The 18,170-nt window shown below is 40.0% G+C and overlaps 1 protein-coding gene across 2 annotated transcripts in view; it reads right to left on the bottom strand.

Moving 5' to 3' along the window:
- The window catches only part of ELOVL7 (ELOVL fatty acid elongase 7), a 77,766-nt gene that overhangs the window by 16,722 nt on the left and 42,874 nt on the right, over nucleotides 1-18,170 (bottom strand). For both annotated transcript variants that reach the window (XM_070357507.1, XM_005889058.3), the window contains 2 exons: nucleotides 11,489-11,567; nucleotides 1,579-1,769 (listed from right to left, as the gene is read on the bottom strand). In XM_070357507.1, the coding sequence (XP_070213608.1) occupies nucleotides 1,579-1,769; nucleotides 11,489-11,552 (255 nt within the window). In that variant the 5' untranslated portion in view covers nucleotides 11,553-11,567. The remainder of the gene's footprint in view (nucleotides 1-1,578; nucleotides 1,770-11,488; nucleotides 11,568-18,170) is intronic.

Genomic DNA, 18,170 nt, shown 5'->3' on the forward strand with positions numbered 1-18,170 from the left:
GCATATAAGTTACTCAGGTATTACTGGTTAACAGGGGATAGAAACTCTCAGATTCAAACATTCTCAGACCTTTTATGTTGTAATTTCTAAAGCTGAAACCAAAACTTACTGGTTATACTTGGATTCCTTCCAGAGTATACATTTGGAGACACCACATTCAATGACACAGTTAGATAGCAGAGCATAAAGGGATCTGAGAGACAAGGTCAATCCTGACTCTATATAATGAGAGAACTGAGGCCCACAGAAGTTGAATGATTAGTTCAAAATCAGGTAGCTAGTTAGTAGTGTAACTGGGACTAACTAGTCCCTGGTCTCCTGGCTTCCAGGTCTGTTCTTAGTACTTCTGGGTCTGTCCTATAGTAGGTTATATTCTATCTCTGATAACTCGCCAAAAGCATGTATTTTTCTGCACCCCCCGCCCCAGCTCTATTCTATTACTCCCTCCCTTTCAGTTGCTTATGCTCCAGAAAGGACAGTAAGGTGACCTGTGAGTTAAGTCTGGAAATAAAGTAGAAGGCAGCAAAGTAAGTTCAGACTTCAGGAAGGCCTGTGAGAAATGATGCCAGAGCAGATTTAAGGTGAGCTAGTCAGGTGAATCCACAGCAAGAATCAGGCTGGAGAGATGCATGTGCAGAGGCCATGAGGTCTGGAGAGGCTGGAGAGGCCATGCGAGGTCCTCCCGGGTCCTGGTAATGGGGAAGCACAGGCTGTGCTGCAGAGGAAGTGGATAAGGAGCAGAAGATGAGGAAGCCAGCCAGCATTGAAAGAGAAGCAAGGAATCCCAGAAAAGCAGAGAAGGGAGGGTAGCTGAGATTTATAATCAGCAGAAGGGAGAGAGAGAGAATTCATGAGTCTGCTTGTGGTCCTGGAAATTCTCCACCTCTCTTTGACAGGTAAGGGACAGCTTCCCTCATCTATTGCCTTGTACAAGTCTAAGTTCTCTGTTCCCCACAAAACTCAGCTAAACCAAAACAGTCTACCACCTAACAGGTCATCAGGGTGTGTATACATTCTGAACCCCAAATTACTACCATGATGATGACAACTCATTAGAGTCAGAATGAGCTCCGATGTCAGACAGACCTGGACTCAAATATCAGTCCTCCACTTGGCAGTTACACTATCTTTGTTGTTGTTGTTTAGTCACTAAGTCGTGTCCGCCTCTTTTGTGACCCCATGGACTGGAGCCTGCCAGGCTCCTCTATCCATGGAGTTTTCCAGGCAATACACTGTCTTAGGTGTATCTAATTTCTCCAACTATGAGTTTCCTTAAAGTTGAACATTTATGGATTCAATCATCTTTTATGGTTAACTGTGTGTGAGTCCCTGGACTTAATGTTAATTCTCACTATCTGCAAGGTAGACTATACCAAGATCCTTTAAGGAGTTCAATATTTGGTCTATAGAAAACAATATTTTTGGGGAGGGGTGCAAATATCTGCTCTAGTGAGCTAAGTTTCTGAAATTTCTTAAATCTTGGAGAGTTACCCTTAAAGTCATATCAGGAAATATCATGACAGATGAACATAAAGACTCAGGTAAAATTCTCCCATTAGGAATACTGAAGATACTTGCCTCATAAAACATATACACAGAAAAGAGTACTATGGAAAAATTGTATGTTATCATCACTTTCTTGAGTTCAAAAGGCTTTCGATTCTCCATGAGCTTTGGTCCCAGGGACGTGACAAAATAGACATAGAATCCTAGGATGATGGTTTGTGGCAGAGGTGAGGACATGAGGAGCCAGTCTTCAACTCTAGGATCTAAGAGAAAAACAAGATGTAAGTGCACAGCCATTTAGCTCCATGGTAACTGACAGTAACCAGCATTTAAGTGAGCACCTAGATCCTAATGCTGTCAGTGAACTGTTTGGTCAGTGATGACTACCATCTTCAGCTCGTGTCAAGGGAAATCACGAGGGATTGGGACAGAGATAGAAACAGTGAGGCTCAAGGGGCAAAGGGAGGTACTGGTCACCAGAACTCAGGAAAGAGTCACGTGGAGAAGCCCTTCTGGTGAGGAGCCATGTCCTTCAGTGGAGGGATTCAGCAATCCTGCAAACAAGGGGCCAGGGAAATCAAAACCCTAGCCTCACCCTCCTCCCTATCTCTCTATTAGCTGAACCCAACCAGAAACCACATCGCAGGGGAGCAAGTCCATGGAAAAATCGTATCCTCCATCTATAACCACTAGTAACACAGTAGAGTTTCTCCACCCAGACATTCTTTCATGTATATAAATATGTTTTGGTTTGCTGTTTGTTAACTTTCTTCATTCCCCAAGAAAATGGGAAAGGTCTTCTGTGTACTGGATTATTCAATTGAAAGGGACTTTAGCATCATTTAAGTATCTGAACTGTGGGTTCTAGGTGTCCAGAATGTGGGCTAACCCATCTGATATTTTAAACAGAAAAACAGAAAAGTATTAGCCTCACAATCATGTAAAGAAGAAATTCACATGATTACTGCTAGTTCCAGGCTATGAGAATTAGATTAATTAAAAAACTGCAACTCAAGGTGAAATGTGATTAATTTCATAATCTTAAGTGTAATCTTGGGTGTAATTTTACAAAATTGTTTCACAAAGCCAGAATATTATAAAGGCAAATATGTGTGGACAAATTTCCAAGTGTGTCTGATTCAAAATTGAGTCTTTAACCCTAGGTTGCTAAATACCACTCTTGTTAATTGGAAAGGACGGTGGGGGGAATACAGTCCTTGCCCATTGAGACTGCTGATGATGTAGCTAATTACCAAAAAAAGTTGAATATCCCTTCAAGTCTGACTTCTTATCCAAGTCAAAAATTTCTTCAATAGACTCCATGATTGATGACTCACTCGGCCTCAGTTTTATTGCTGGAAAGCTCACATTTGATACTCAGATATACTGGGGCATATCTATAGTGATTAAAGATGATTTATTCTACACTCAAATGGGCTTCCTTCAAAAAAAACTGACAGATGCCTTCAGTTCAGTTCAGTTCAGTTCAGTCGCTCAGTCGTGTCCAACTCTTTGCAACCCCATGAATCACAGCACACCAGGCCTCCCTGTCCATCACCAACTCCCGGAGTTCACTCAGACTCACATCCATCGAGTCAGTGATGCCATCCAGCCATCTCATCCTCTGTCGTCCCCTTCTCCTGCCCACAATCCCTCCCAGCATCAGAGTCTTTTCCAATGAGTCAACTCTTCGCATGAGGTGGCCAAAGTACTGGAGTTTCAGCTTTAGCATCGTTCCTTCCAAAGAAATCCCAGGGCTGATCTCCTTCAGAATGGACTGGTTTGATCTCCTTGCAGTCCAAGGGACTCTCAAGAGTCTTCTCCAACACCACAGTTCAAAAGCATCAATTCTTATCTCAAAATAATAAGCTAAAAGTCAGCTCTAAGGTGGACCTCAGATATTTAGGAATTTAATATACGATAAAGAAAGCCATATAAGCAAGAAGAAAGGGAGAGATAATTCATTGAAAAGGAAAACTGACTACTTGGGAGAAAAATGAGTTTGTGCCTTACCTTGTATCCTACCAAAGCATGTCCCAAACTATGTGATACAAGGAAGATATTAAAGAATTCTTTAAATTCAGCGGTAAAGAATTTGCCTGCAATGCAGACATTTGGATTTGATTCCTGGGTCAGAAAGATTCCCTGGAGCAGGAATTGGCAAGCCACTCTAGTACTCTTGCCTGAGAAATCCCATGGACAGAAAAGCCTGGCAAGCTATAGTCCATGGGGTTGCAACAAGACTTAGTGACTAAACTACCACCCCAAAAAGTAGGAAAAGTCTACTAGAAATGCTAAGTTAAGCAAACAAAGCACTTTTCAGCAGAATTTCTTAGTGCTTCATGTTTGTTTTGAATTGCCAAGGTGAGAATGGTGGTATGCAGCATTCCTCAAACTTACTTGGCCATGGAGCCCTGATTTTTTGCATCAATAGAATACTATTTAACATCTTGTGGAACACCACAACACTCTGTGGAATGCAGAGCGTTCCTATCTTTAGGAAAGATAGCCCTTTGTGAAAATGAAGTCATAATGAAACTACTAAAAATTAGGTAGTGATAGGAGAAAATCAATAGGATCAATCATTTTGATATCTAGTAAGGAGGTAGAAAACATAAAATTTCATAAATCATTTAATCATGGGGAATGAGAGGTGGAAGTTAAGAAAAACACTTGAGTTTTTTGTTGTTGTTGTTCAGATACTGTCTTAGGAAAAGTGAGTAGAGTAAGTAGAGCAAGTGGCCAAAGTCAAACTCTGGAGGACTCAACATTCAGAGGAGGAGAGAGGACCGAGGACTGAGAAGGACTAGGCAAAAATGGAGAAGGAAAACCACAAGAGTGTGATATCCTTAAGCCAGAGGAAGAGTGAACTTCTGGAAGCAATCAAGGTAACAAACGTGGCAGACAGGGAAAGTACAATGTGGGCTGAAAAGTGCCCCTGGACTGATGCTCTTAGCAGGAACGATTTCAGGAAGTATCGTGTGCGAAACAAATGTTCAACAAACGTTGCTCAAAGACATTCGCAGGAATACAAAGAACACAAAGGTCTCAAAAAAAAAAAATTCGTAGTAAGACGTCACCGTTTTAGAACAGGAAAAGCCGTGAAATCAGCTATGCAGGCAGCATACCTCCCTGTGTACTTCGATTTATTCCCTGCCTTTACTGTACCAAGTTTCCCAGGATATCTGGGTGCTGTATGCAATTGGAAAGGCCCTAAGGAACCCCAGCCACAGTCTAGTAACTCACCAGGAAAGTTTGAGTAAGGAAAATTGTCACAGAACTGGGGACCAAAGGACAGAACTGGACCAGATCACACTTTTTTAAAAACACAATTTTTAAAGGTTAAGCTCCATCTACAATTACTACAAAATACTGGCCACACCCCCTGTGCTATACAAACATCTTTGCAGTTGATCTTACACCGAGTAATTTGTACCTCTGACTCTCCCACCCCATGTTCCCCCTCTCTCTCCTCTTCACTGGTAACCACTAGTTTGTTCTCTGTATCTGTGAATCTGGTTCTTTTTTGTTATACTCACTAGCTTGTTGTATTTTTTAGATTCCACATATGTTATATCATACAGTATTTGTCTTTCTCTGACATTTCACTTATCATAATGCCTTCAAAGTTCACCCATGTTACTGCAAGGGGCAAAAGTGTGTTCTTTTTTATAGCTGAGTAGCATTCCAGTGTGTGTGTGTGTGTGTGTGTGTGTGTGTGTGTGTGCACATACCACATCTTCTTTATCCATTCACCTGTTGATGAGCACTTACGTCATTTCCATAACTTGGCAATTATAAATAACCCTGCTGTGAACATGTATATTTTGAATTAGTGTTGTTGTTTTTTTCCCCAGATATATATCCAGGAGTAGAATTGCTGGGTCATATAGTAATTCTATTTTTAGGTTTTGGGAAACCTCCATACTGTTTTCCGTAGTGGCTGCACCAATTCACATTCCCACCAGCTGTGCGTGAGGGTTCCCTTTTCTCCACATTCTCACCAACATTTGTTACTTTTGTTCTTTTTGATGAGTACCATTCTGACAAGTGTGAGGTGATACCTCATTGTGGTTTTAGAAATGACCAAAACTTTGATGGATTTTTTTCCCCATCAGCGAGTAATCCAAACCTTAAATATATGAATATAAACCATATTAATATTTCTAGCTTTTATCTTCAATGAAATAAACATATAAAACCAGTATTAAAAGAAGGCTTCTAAAAAACAAAAACAAAAAAAAAGGCTTCTAGAAGAATGTCAACATTATTACCTTTGGATGGTGACAACATGGGTGATTTTTATTTTTCTTTTTAAGAAATTTTAAATGTTTCTGTTATGAATGGGTATCATAGGCATGGTTGAAAACTAGTTTTTGGTTTTTGTTTTTGTCAGTAAAGGAATTTCTGAATTAGAGATATTTTATTTCATTCTTTTATCAGTTCAGCGACAGTAGTGTGATGGTGAGGGTAGTGAGATGGGGGTATCAAATGATACCATATTTCTGGTCTTCCGCTGGTAGCAGCAGGAAAAACAAAAAGCCAGGAAAAGCATGCTGGGCTGGCTCAGGAAGCAAAAGAAAATAATATTTAAATAAATCATGTTTCCTGTAATTTAACATTATAAGCACATACTTTTTAAAAAAAAAATCCTGAGTGTGCCTTTCAAGTTCTACAGATTTTTAAAAAAATCTTATCTTTGAGGAAAAGCTAGTTCATTTAATTTCATACTATTTTCAAAGCAAATAACAGAACAATTCACCCAGCTTTTTAATCCTTTCTCAGCCTGCACTGATCCTGGCCCTCCAATGGACTCATTATGTGACCTGGGGTCACTGACTTGACTTCTCTGTGCTTAGCTTCCTCATCTGTGAACTGGGCACCAAACAACATGTATCTCAGAGAGGATTCAGTGAGTTACTACAAGTAAGGAGCCTGGCACAACTTGAGTGCTCAGTAAGCATTGCTACTATTATTTCAGCAGATCTTGGTTTTGTACCCCTGCAGTGGAAGCAGAGTCCTAACCACTGGACCTCCAAGGAATTCCCCAGGCCTTTATATTTTGAAATAAGCTGCTGCGATGACCATGATGAACGTTCCATCAAAGTTATAAACCAGGAGTTCAATGCTTCCTTCAGCAACACTGAGGCCCTCAGTACCCCACTGCTAGGTGCTCTGCGGTAATTTTATGTGGTTTCTCTGTCTCCTGATCCAATCTGCCACCATCTTATCGTCTATATAATGACCAAATTTACTTTCTAGAAGTAAAGCTTTGCTCAGATTATTCCTTTGCTTAAATTAGCTCTCCCTACTGAGCAAATAAAGCATTTAATATGTCCATGACTCTGATGACTGTTCATTTTTCCTGCCTTCTCTCTTGGTAGATACCTTTCCAAATAGGGAGCCCACTTTCATGTGAGGCAGGGGGCTCCCGTTGATGAGACATCTGCAAGTCAGATGGGGCTGGTGGCTCGATAAAGGTAATTCTGCCTCAGTCTATGATCTCACAAATCGCAAAAGGTTCTGGGGTGAAGTGTGCTCTGTTTTCTTTAGAGACAAAAGGCTGATAAGGGAGGGAGAGTTTCATGTACCTTCTATTCAGCATCAGAGCTGCGTTTAAGTACTACCAACAGATAAAGGCAGAGGATGGAGGGGCAGGCTGTCTGAGAGTCCAGACCTCAGCTCTGACGTTCTGACTTATTACTAGCCCCATAATGCTTTTCTAAGAGCATTCTGGAGAGTGAGTACAGGGGAGTATAAGGGTCACATACATAGAATATTAATGAGCTTTTCCATCAACCACTTTTAAGAATGTGTTCTCTTCTTAAGTAGCAGTACTAGCTCAAAGGGTACACCCTTTAAAATTCTAAGTGCCAATAAGATGAAGAAGCTGGAAGGAGAAACAAACATGTACCTCTGGTACTTTGTGAAGTACTAGAGATTCAGAGTGGCAGCAGATTTTCTGTCTTCTTGCAAAAAGATCACTCTGAGTCTGAAAGGTCAAAATCATTACTATTCGAATACAAGGAAAGTTGCTTTTTAAACATCAAAACATTATAAATCCTCTTATAGCTTAAGTATTAATTAAACCATTTTAAAATTCTGTAGCTGTGGAATTTTCCACATGAAATAACTATGCCTGCCTCCTACTTCTCTAACAATCAGAAAGCCAACGAGTATCAGTAAGTTTCTCAAAGTCTATTCAGAATTAGGGCCAAAGCCAAGAATACACTTGAAATTCTTGGCACTTGATCATGGCCTTAGCCCTTTGAAGTATAGGCAAAGTAAAACAGAACTAACATGGCCAAAAATGATTCCTAATGGTTCTCAGAGATCAATATCACACTACACAGAGCAAAAAAACCCCTCTTATTATACCCAATAGTGTTCTCATAAAGATATATATCTCAACACAAACCATTTTAACCCTTCTAGATTTCAACAGGAAAAAGAATGAAGAAACTTAAAAAAAAAAAAGATATGCTATATTAAAAGTATTTGAACATGGAAATGTGCTATAAGTCATCAACCACCACCACTGTTTCTGTTGGGATACTTCCTAAATAACATAGCACTTTCATGCGTATTAGGCAATGGCAATCCACCCCAGCATTCTTGCCTAGACAATTCCATGGACAGAGGAACCTGGTGGGCTACACAGTCCATGGGGTCACAAAGCGTCAGACGCAACTGAGTGACTAACACTTTCATGCGTATTATCTGGTAGCTGGGGGATACCAGGCTCAACTCTCCTTTGCTAACAAGGAAACTGAGGCTCACAGACAATAAATAATTTGTGCAAGATCACTGAGCTGGTTCACAATAGTGGCAGAACTTAAATCAAGGTCTTTTCACCACACATCTCCATCCTTCCCTCCTCCCTGAAGACTTTAAATTAGCATAGCTTCAGATCAGTAGCATCGCCTGCCTCTTCCTTTCATCCTCCCCACGCTGTTTGCAACACTGCTTCCAGGACTTTCCTCGTCTATCCTGAACCACTTCTCACCTTTGTCATTCCCTTTTCTGACCTAATACTAGGTCAATGTAAGTATTCATAATCTTTTCAATGTAAGTATTCATAATAAAAATAAAGAGTTGACCCATGAATAAAATTAGAAGTGGAATTCAGAAGTAGTTCATCTTAAAACATTTTATACTTAGAGCACTATATAGATATTCATCATCACCTAAATCTATTTGGCTCTTGAATTAGGATATTGATTAATTGAATGTCTTGGGTTCTTACAATGGGGATAATGAGTAGCAAGAGTTGGATAGCAAGTGATCCGTTCTTCCAAACATGTCTATTTCAAAAAATTATCCAAATCTACTTGGTTCCCAAGGTTAAATCATGAGAGTTCAGGTAGCCAGTTACACCTCTACCTTGAAAAGAAAATATTCATATTTTTAAATAAATAAATAAAACCCATTACAACAGACAAAAAATAGTATTTAAATTAAATATTGAATTTATGAAAACTACTGTAAATCTTCAGAGAAAGATAATCTTTAAAGAAATCTATACATTCTCTGTGTCATTATGTAAGTTGAAAAATAAGAAAAAATTGAATATATATATATTAAAATTCCCTTCAATCTCCATTCACCAGAGTGAAACTTCTCTATTTATGGGATCCTTTTTAGGATCCTTTTAAGAACCTTTGCATTCTTCAGGGGCAAAACTATAGCATCTTTTTCAGTGAAATGAGATTGGTTTTTAATCTACTGAGAAAGATTTGTTGTTGTTGAATTGCTAAATTGTGTCTGATTCTTGAGACCCCAAGGGCTGTAGCCTGCCCGTCTCTTCTTTCACTGGGATTTCCCAGGCAAGAATACTGGAGTGGGTTGCCACTTCCTTCTCCAGGGGACCTTTCCAACCCAGGAATCAAATCTGGGTCTCTGGCATTACAGGTGGGTTCTTCACCACTGAATCATCCAGGAAGTCCACTGAGAAAGATAGCAACCATGAAACAGTGTATCTTTGCTGAAATCAGTGTAAACAGAAATATAATTTCAACTGTGCTAGGTAGCAAGAGGTGACACTTTTTCCTCCTGAATTTGGTGAATATGTGATTCTAACTGATAGGTAACAAACTAATCTAAAGTGGTGATGGTGGTGAATATGTGGAAAGGAATTCAAATGTGAAATACCAGAGTACTAATCATAACCAGAAAATGTATGTTCTGATCTTTCTGCTGACAAATGACCATGATGTTGGGAAGGTCCATACAGTCAAAGCTATGGTTTTTCAAGTAGTCATGTGCAGATATGAGAGTTTTTCATATCAAACTGTGGTGTTGGAGAAGACTCTTGAGAGTCCCTTGGACAGCAAGGAGATCAAACCAGTCAATCCTAAAGGAGATCAACCCTGAATATTCATTGGCAGGACTGATGCTGAAGCTGAAGCTCCAATACTTTGACCACCTGATGTGAAGAGCCCACTCACTGGAAAAGATCCTGATGCTGGGAAAGACTGAAGGCAGGAGGAGAAGGGGCAACAGAGGATGAGATGGTTGGATGGCATCACCGACTCAATGGACATGAGTTTGTGCAAACTCTGGGAGTTAGAGGAGGACAGGGAAGCCTGGCTTGCTGCAGTTTATGGGGTCACAAAGTGTCAGACCCTATTGAACAAGAACAACAACATGAGAAGGTAGCTTTGATGATATCTAAGTCCATCTCAGCTCTGAAATGTTCTGATTCCTTGCCTATTCTTTTAAAAATGCTACCTTTGTTATAAAACATTTAAGTATTATAAAACATTTGTTATAAATGTTTGTTTAAAACATTTTATAACAGTTATAGAAGCAACACATATTGATGTGGTTTAACAACATCTAGACAGGGACTTCCCTGCAGTCTAGTGGTTAAGACTTCACACTTGCACTGCAGGAGGTGAGGGTTCAATTCCTGGTCTGAGAACTAAGATCTCTCACACCACATACTGTGGCCAAACAAACAAATAAAAGACAAAACAAGAAACCCCCAAACATCTAGTAGACAGACACAGAAAAGTAAATAGAAATTACCCATAATCCTACCACAAATATGGAATACGAAATGGCAATCCATTCTAGTGTGCTTGCCTGGAAAAGTCCATGGACAGAGGGACCTGGCAGGCTACAGTCCATGGGGTTGCAAAAGAACTGGACACGACTGAGCCACTGAGCATGCATGCATGAAATACAGGTGGTCTTCTATAACCTGCTTGCATTTAATGATTTTAAACCACTCACTATGGCATTAAATGCCTTTCAACAATGTTGATTTTTTTTTAATGGGCAATGCGAGAAGGTGGGCATTTCAGAATTACTCAGGGGTTACCCTAGCAAATGCCCCTGCTTTCTGACATACCCCTGGGGGCTGTGGCCCTTCCCACTCAAGAGTTACTGGACAGAGTCATTGTTGGTGATAACTGTTATTTCCCTTAAGAACATTAGGGCAGAATCAAGCCTAAGAGCACAGTGCCCCAAAATCACTTCTAATGGCTACTGAGCTGGAATGATGTACTACCATGCATGGACCAATTCCTTTCCCTGGGTATAAAGCTATTTTCACAATTACAAACATCATATTGAACATCAGCTATGTATTAATACCTCTATCTTTATACATATCTTCAATGAACTTTTTGATACTTCTTCACTAATTAAAATAAAAATCAAGGGGATTTCCCTGGTGGGCCAGTGGCTAAGACTCCTCATTCCCAATGTGGGTGCCTGGGTTCGATTCCTGGTCAGGGATCTAGATCTCACACGCTACAACTAAGACCCGGTGTGGCCAAATAAATAAAAATTTGAAAAAATCAATTTATGGGGTGTCTGTAAGGGAGTGTTAAGTTGCTAAGTCTCTCATTCTGTTTCAATGAAATCCTATTAAGTACGAGAATCCAACCAAAAAAGGAAGGATGAGCCACATTTAGGAAATCTGGTTACTTAAAAAAGGAAGGATGAGCCACAGTTAGGAAATCTGGTTACTTACCAGCATCTTTGATCCAATTATCATAAAGACGCACGGTCCTCGATGTAAGATCACTGAAGGCCATTTTCCACAGGAATTACTGACAAACAAACAAAAAAAAGAGATGGGTTTATGATCTATAGATGCAAATAAAGCCAAGTTCCTAGTAATACAATATTAAATATGCTAAAAATTTAATAGGAATAACTGGCAAAACAACAAACCTACCGGGGGTAAATGCATTAGTGAACCACAGTAAACCCTGATGCAACTGTAATCACTTAAAAGACTTTTCATCATAAAGACAATGCTGAATTCACTTAAAAAGGCTGATATTCTATGTACCAGATACAAAAGGGGTAAGCGATTCTAAGAACTGTCATAGAAGCATCCATCTTCCTTTTATGGCAGCAAAATAGGTCAGGAATGGACTGTGCCTCCCATGGCAAGGTTGAACCAAGTCAAGAAGATAAACTTTCAGAAAAGATACTCTGATCCAAACTTTTAGCTGATCTTCAGGTGTAAGAAGTTCTTCTGTATTCAAGTTTATATAACTTAAGTGAAACTGAGGTAGACAGAGGGAGGAAAAGAAGATCTACAAGATCCAAAGAGAAGGTGCCTGGTTTATCTGGACAGATAGACAAAAACAGTTGGAAAAAGATGTCTTCTGAAAAAGAAGACCAATGAGGGGAAACTAGCTCTATCGTGTATTAAAAGATATTTTGAATCTTTAGTAATTAAAATAGTGTGACATTGGTACATGAAGGGAGAAGGCAATGGCACCCCACTTGCCTGGAAAATCCCATGGACAGAGGAGCCTGGTGGGCTGCAGTCTATGGGGTCACTAAGAGCCGGACACAACTGAGCGACTTCACTTTCACTTTTCACTTTCATGCATTGGAGAAGGCAATGGCAACCCACTCCAGTGTTCTTGCCTGGAGAATCCCAGGGACGGGGGAGCCTGGTGGGCTGCCGTCTATGGAGTCGCACAGAGTTGGACACAACTTAGCAGCAGCAGCAGCAGCAGTACATAAAGAAGCAAAACAGTGGCACAGAACAGAACATCTAAGAAACATACCAAAAACATTTGGGAATTTAGTACCATATTTCATAAATTCTAAGATATACACTTTCCCAAATTTTAACATCTCTGAAAACAGCCAACACCGTACAAAGGAATGGGACATCATAAAATGACCAGTATGTTTGATTTCAAGTCATATGGTGGGAAGATGAAAAAGTTCTGAAGGTAGATGGTGGTGATGGTTGTACAAAGCATGCAAATATACTTAGTGCCACTGAACTTTATATGGTTAAAGTTAAAAATGGTTAAAATGGGAAATTTTACTTAAAATGGTTAAAATGGTAAATTTTACATTATGTATATTTTACAAAAAAATAAACCCTCTAGGTCTGCAACAGAAAAATTTAGACTTTATTCTGGTATTCTAAGATAAAGCCATTTTATATTATATATATATAATATATATGTATATTTTTAAAAGACATATTGTATATGATATACGTGCACTTGAAAGCAGTAGGCACTTGAATTACCAGCAGTTGTTGAGTAAATGGTGTGATACAACTAGAGAGTCATCTGAAAATAAAAAGTGGGATCCAAAAATTATACTATAAACCAAAATAAACTCCAAGTATTAATAGATCAAAGATTTAAATAAAAATTTTAAAGAACCATGAAAGTCCTGGATGACAACAGGGAGAACACTTTTATAATCTTGGAGTAGGAAAAAACTTTTTAAATTTGACTTAGTAGTTCATAAAACATAAAAGAAGACTAATAAATTTAACCGTATGAAAATCAAGAAGAAAAAAGGAAAAAGGCAAATGACAAGGAGAAAGAAATATGTTCAATTCATAATACAAACAAGTGATACTCTCCCTAATATATTAAGGATTCTTAGAAACTGATAAGGAAACACCTATAAACCAAGAATAAAGCAGACAAATTTCACAGAAATGGAAGTGTAAACGGCTCATAAGCATATAGAAAGTGCTTAACTTTAACCATAGTAAGAAAAATCTATAATACTGCATTTTATTGCATTGGATGGGTTAAAGTCCAAACATTTTATCAGTCAGATTAGCCAAAATTTGCACCGCCACCAGTAATGTATGAGTTTTCCACAATCCAAAAGTGTGTTCCCTCTGTTGGAAGGATTGTGGAAAATTCACATATTGCTGGTGGCAGTGCAAATTAGTATATAAACCCACATTTTTAAGGCAACAATCCTATTTCTAGAAACTTCTCCTATAGAAATATATGCACATACGCACAATGACATATATTCAAGCTTATTCATTGTATCAGTCAGTAAAAGATTGGAGACAAGCCAAATGTCGATTAAAGAGGGCATGCTAAGTTGCTTCAGTTGTCCAACTCTTTGCAACCCTGTGAACTGTAGCCAGCCAGGCTCTTCTGTCCATGGGATTCTCCAGGCAAGAATACTGGCGTGGGTTGCCATTTCCTTCTCCAGGGGATCTTCCCTGACCCAAGGATCGAACCCATGTTTCCTGCCTTGACAGGTGGATTCTTTACCATTGTACCACCTGGCACACTTCAGAGGAGCTCTCCAAATACAGGATGGTATCTCAGCATGACCTCTGATCTGATACATCCTGTGTCCTCAAGCTGAGTTCAAACTCAAGATTGGCTGCGGGGATGCCAGGATTTTGCCAGAGTCAGCCTGGACTCTAGTTTTCCTGTGGATTGTGTCTATACCAAACGTATGATATGGGAGTAGGAGCAGAAACTTTGGGATCACAAAGACCTTGGTTTGAATCCCACCACTGACTAGCTGTGTGACTCTGGGCAAAATTAAAGTTCAACCTCCTTATCTGAAAAATGGCAATTTACAACCTAACAAGATTAAAAAACAACAACTCATTGTTTTAGAATAATTGTTTGGAATAATTTATGAGTTAATATATAAAATTCATGAAATTTATATGATAATATATATGAAATTTAGAGCACAGAATCTGATAAAAAATGAACATTCAATCAAAATCAGATATTATCATTTGTAGAGATAAGCTATACAAATTTAGATGGAAAGCATCTGGCCAAGTTGAATGGCAGTGTATGGAACAGATCTAGAGAAAACTCTACTACTTTCATTTTTAGAGCTGGTATGTCACAAATTATACATGATTCTTCCCTTGATGTTTTTCAGTGGTTTTGATATAAGTGTTTTAGATCCTGATAAAAGCTCCTTTCCCGCTCACCTTAACCACTGATGTAACATACCTTGAGCCACTATTCTCCTAATTAAACTGCCAAAATAACGCTGTTTAAATTATTCAGAATCAGAGTGAAGGATTCTAATTTTATAGGGCAAATGGTGGACTTACATTTCAAAGTATTAAGCTGTTTTCTGGGCAAGCCCTGCCTCCTCTTCTTCCCCTACTCATTCCACTCAGGCCTTTTTCCTCTCCCCAGCCCTCATTAAAGCACAAAGCCTCAAAGAGACCACAGCAGTCTAATGCAGGTCAGCAATACTCACAGGCAGCAAACACAGCTGGTTTTTCTAATCTAAAAGACTATGCAAGATTGAGATGGAGGAAGAGGGAGAAGGTCATCAGAGGAGTAACTCACACTGGAAAGGTCTGTGAGGGGGAATTTGCAGAAGCAGATACCCACCAAGTGAGGGAAGACCGAAGAGACAGAAAAGGGACCTGGTGGCTCAAGCTTACTGGAGTGGAACTCTCTCACTGATCCTTTGCTTGAAGATAACCTGCTATCCAACAGTCTTTAACCCTTGTGGACCCACCAGAGGAAAAGGAACGTGGATCATTGTATAAAAATGGGGCAAGAAAAGAAAACCTGATCCCTTTAGCCTGTTGGAACTAAATAAACTGCTGAGAATTTCCTTATAAGCTGACTCAGTGATGGACTCGGTGCTAATATTACATTGCTGGGTCTAGTCTAGAAAATTGTTAGTAAATGAATTGAGGGCAACCTGAGTTGTCCTGTAAATACAGCACCCCCAGACTAGAGCCAGGCATACCTTCCCCCTCCTAACCCAGACACCCTCCTCACCCGCCCTTTAATACAGACCTTTGATTTTTTTAGTGAATGTACTGTTCAGAAGGAGAGAAATAAATTTTATGTGGTGAAGGTATAGAGATATCTTCTAGCTGATAGCAGAACTAGGGCCTTAATAACTGATTTAAAATACTCAGTGGCATAAAATTTCAGGTCTGGAGAGGCCAGAATAGTCAGGGTTCTCATACATGTAAAGCAGAGACTTAAAACTCAGCAACAGTAGACAGATGACCACACCTCCATAACGGGTGGATAAGACAGGCAGGTGCTATCAGGGAACAGAAAAAGCCTCCTTTGCCGGAGCTCAGCCCTTCTCCAAAGGCCTTGGATATATGTGTCAGGATGAGAGTAAACAGGAACTCACTGATGGGGAACTGGTGCTTCTATTTCATTGACCAGCACCTGCAACAAACCATGAATTTCACTCTTTGTAGTGGACAGTATCACTTCGTGACTGGATCATTTGGTGAAGGAGAGACTTAATCTGCCTAGACTAGCTCCTTTGTTTTTGTTTAGTCGCTAAGTCATGTCTGACTCTGCAACCCCATGGACTGCAGCACACCAGGCCTCCCTGTCCTTCACTATACCCTGGAGCTTGCGCAAACTCATGTCCATTGAGTTGGTGATGCCACCCAACCATCTCATCCTCTGTCATCCCCTTGTCTTCCTGCCTTCAATCTTTCCCAGCATCAGGGTCTTTTCCAATGAGTTGGCTCTTCACATCAGGGGGCCAAAGTATCAGAGCGTCAACTTCAGCATTGGTTCTTCCAATGAATAGTTAGGGTTGATTTCCTTTAGGATTGACAGGTTTGATCTCCGTGCTGTCCAAGGGACTCTCAAGAATCTTCACTAACACCACAATTCAAAAGCATCAGTTTTCCTCACAGCCCTCCCATCAGGGAGCTTGCACAAGTCTCTTATCCTCATGCATCAGAGGGCAGAGAGAAGAAGCAAGAACTACAACCCCACGGCCTCACGAATGAAAACCACAATCACAGAAAACTAACCAAAATGATCACATAAATCACAGCCTTGTGTAATTCAATGAAGCTATGAGCCATGCCATGCAGGGCCACCCAACACAATGGGTCGTGGTGGGGATTTCTGACAAAACAGTGGTCTACTGGAAAAGGGAAAGGCAAACCACTTCAGTATTCTTGCCTTGAGAACCTCATGAACAGTATGAAAAGGCAAAAAGACTAGCTTCTTTAGACCTGAAATTAAAGATGTCAAGTTCAAATGTGATATATGTACCTGCTCCAAGAGCTTACCTGGAGACTCTTTGAAGCCACATATATACTAACACCAGGACACATAATGAATTTGAGGGATCCGATCACTTTGAGATCTGCCAATAGGATTCAGAAGGCAGCACTCTGCTGAGGACTTTCTGAAATTCATTCAGATAGGGCTGTGACCATAAGGTTGCCTGTGGTGGGAAGTACTTGGCAGGAGTCCATAAATTGAAAACCTTTGCCAACCACTTCCACATGAACCTTCATGTATTGGGATTTATCCAAATCCTGCAAAATATACTGGGACACTCTCCCTGAGGGAAAGGAGTGTAAAGTCAGCATCTGGCTTTCCCAGGGCATGCCTGTCATCCCAGAAGGGCTATATGGTTCTCCCTTTCTCTTTTGATATTTGGGAGGCCCTGGGCTCCCTACTGATCTCTGATTTAGAAGTCAGACATCAGATCTGCAAGAACAGATCTGGCTAGCTGCAGACCCTGCTCAGGGACACATAAACTGAAATGACCTGTAGGAAGGTACAAGCAGAGAGAAGGAGGTCTGTAATGGAAATTGGGCAGCAGGGTGAGAACAAAACTGACCTACCTGAAGCTGGGGTAAGGCGATCAGAAATTTTAAGTGTATTAAAATGTGAGAAAGACTATAAAGTGATCATTTGTTTGTTTAAACCAGGTTTTTCAACCTCAGCTTTATTGACATTTTTGCCAAACAAGTTATGGGGAGTTGTCCTGAGCAATGCAGGATTCTCAGCATCAACCCTGGCCTCCACTCACCAAATGCCAAGAACACTCCTTCTCTAGCTGAGACAATCAAAAAGGTTTCTAGAAGTTACCAAATGTCCCCTAGCATGTAAAGCCATCCCTAGTTGAGAACAACTGAGTGAACTCCGGGAGTTGGTGATGGACAGGGAGGCCTGGCGTGCTGCGATTCATGGGGTCGCAAAGAGTCGGACACAACTGAGCAACTGAACTGAACTGACTGACCAATATTTTTTCATTGAAATAAAATGCTTCAGAGTAATCACTTCAGTAATTATATCATTTCAGTGGTACTGCTGTTCAAAGCAGTTTTTGAGCTTTTCTTTACAAATCAACATCAGAGTTTTTCAGAATTTCATTTAATTGGCTCTAAGGGAGAAAAGTCTTTGTCTACTGCTTTAAAAATCATGCCCAGAACTAATCAAAAGTTAAGAATAGTTTCAAAAGTCAGTGGATCAAGCTGAGCTATGTCTTGATAAGTGGAGTTGGAATGGGGGAAGTAGAGGTGGGATTAATCATAATTTACTAACATTTTCAACTTATAGTTTGTAAACTGCAAAGGAACAAATCCAGAAATGTTTAGGGCTATGGTAATATTAGTGGAATATATGTATAGTAGCCTGAGG

The sequence above is a fragment of the Bos mutus genome, chromosome 20 (assembly GCF_027580195.1).
Source record: "Bos mutus isolate GX-2022 chromosome 20, NWIPB_WYAK_1.1, whole genome shotgun sequence".
NCBI lineage: Eukaryota > Metazoa > Chordata > Mammalia > Artiodactyla > Bovidae > Bos > Bos mutus.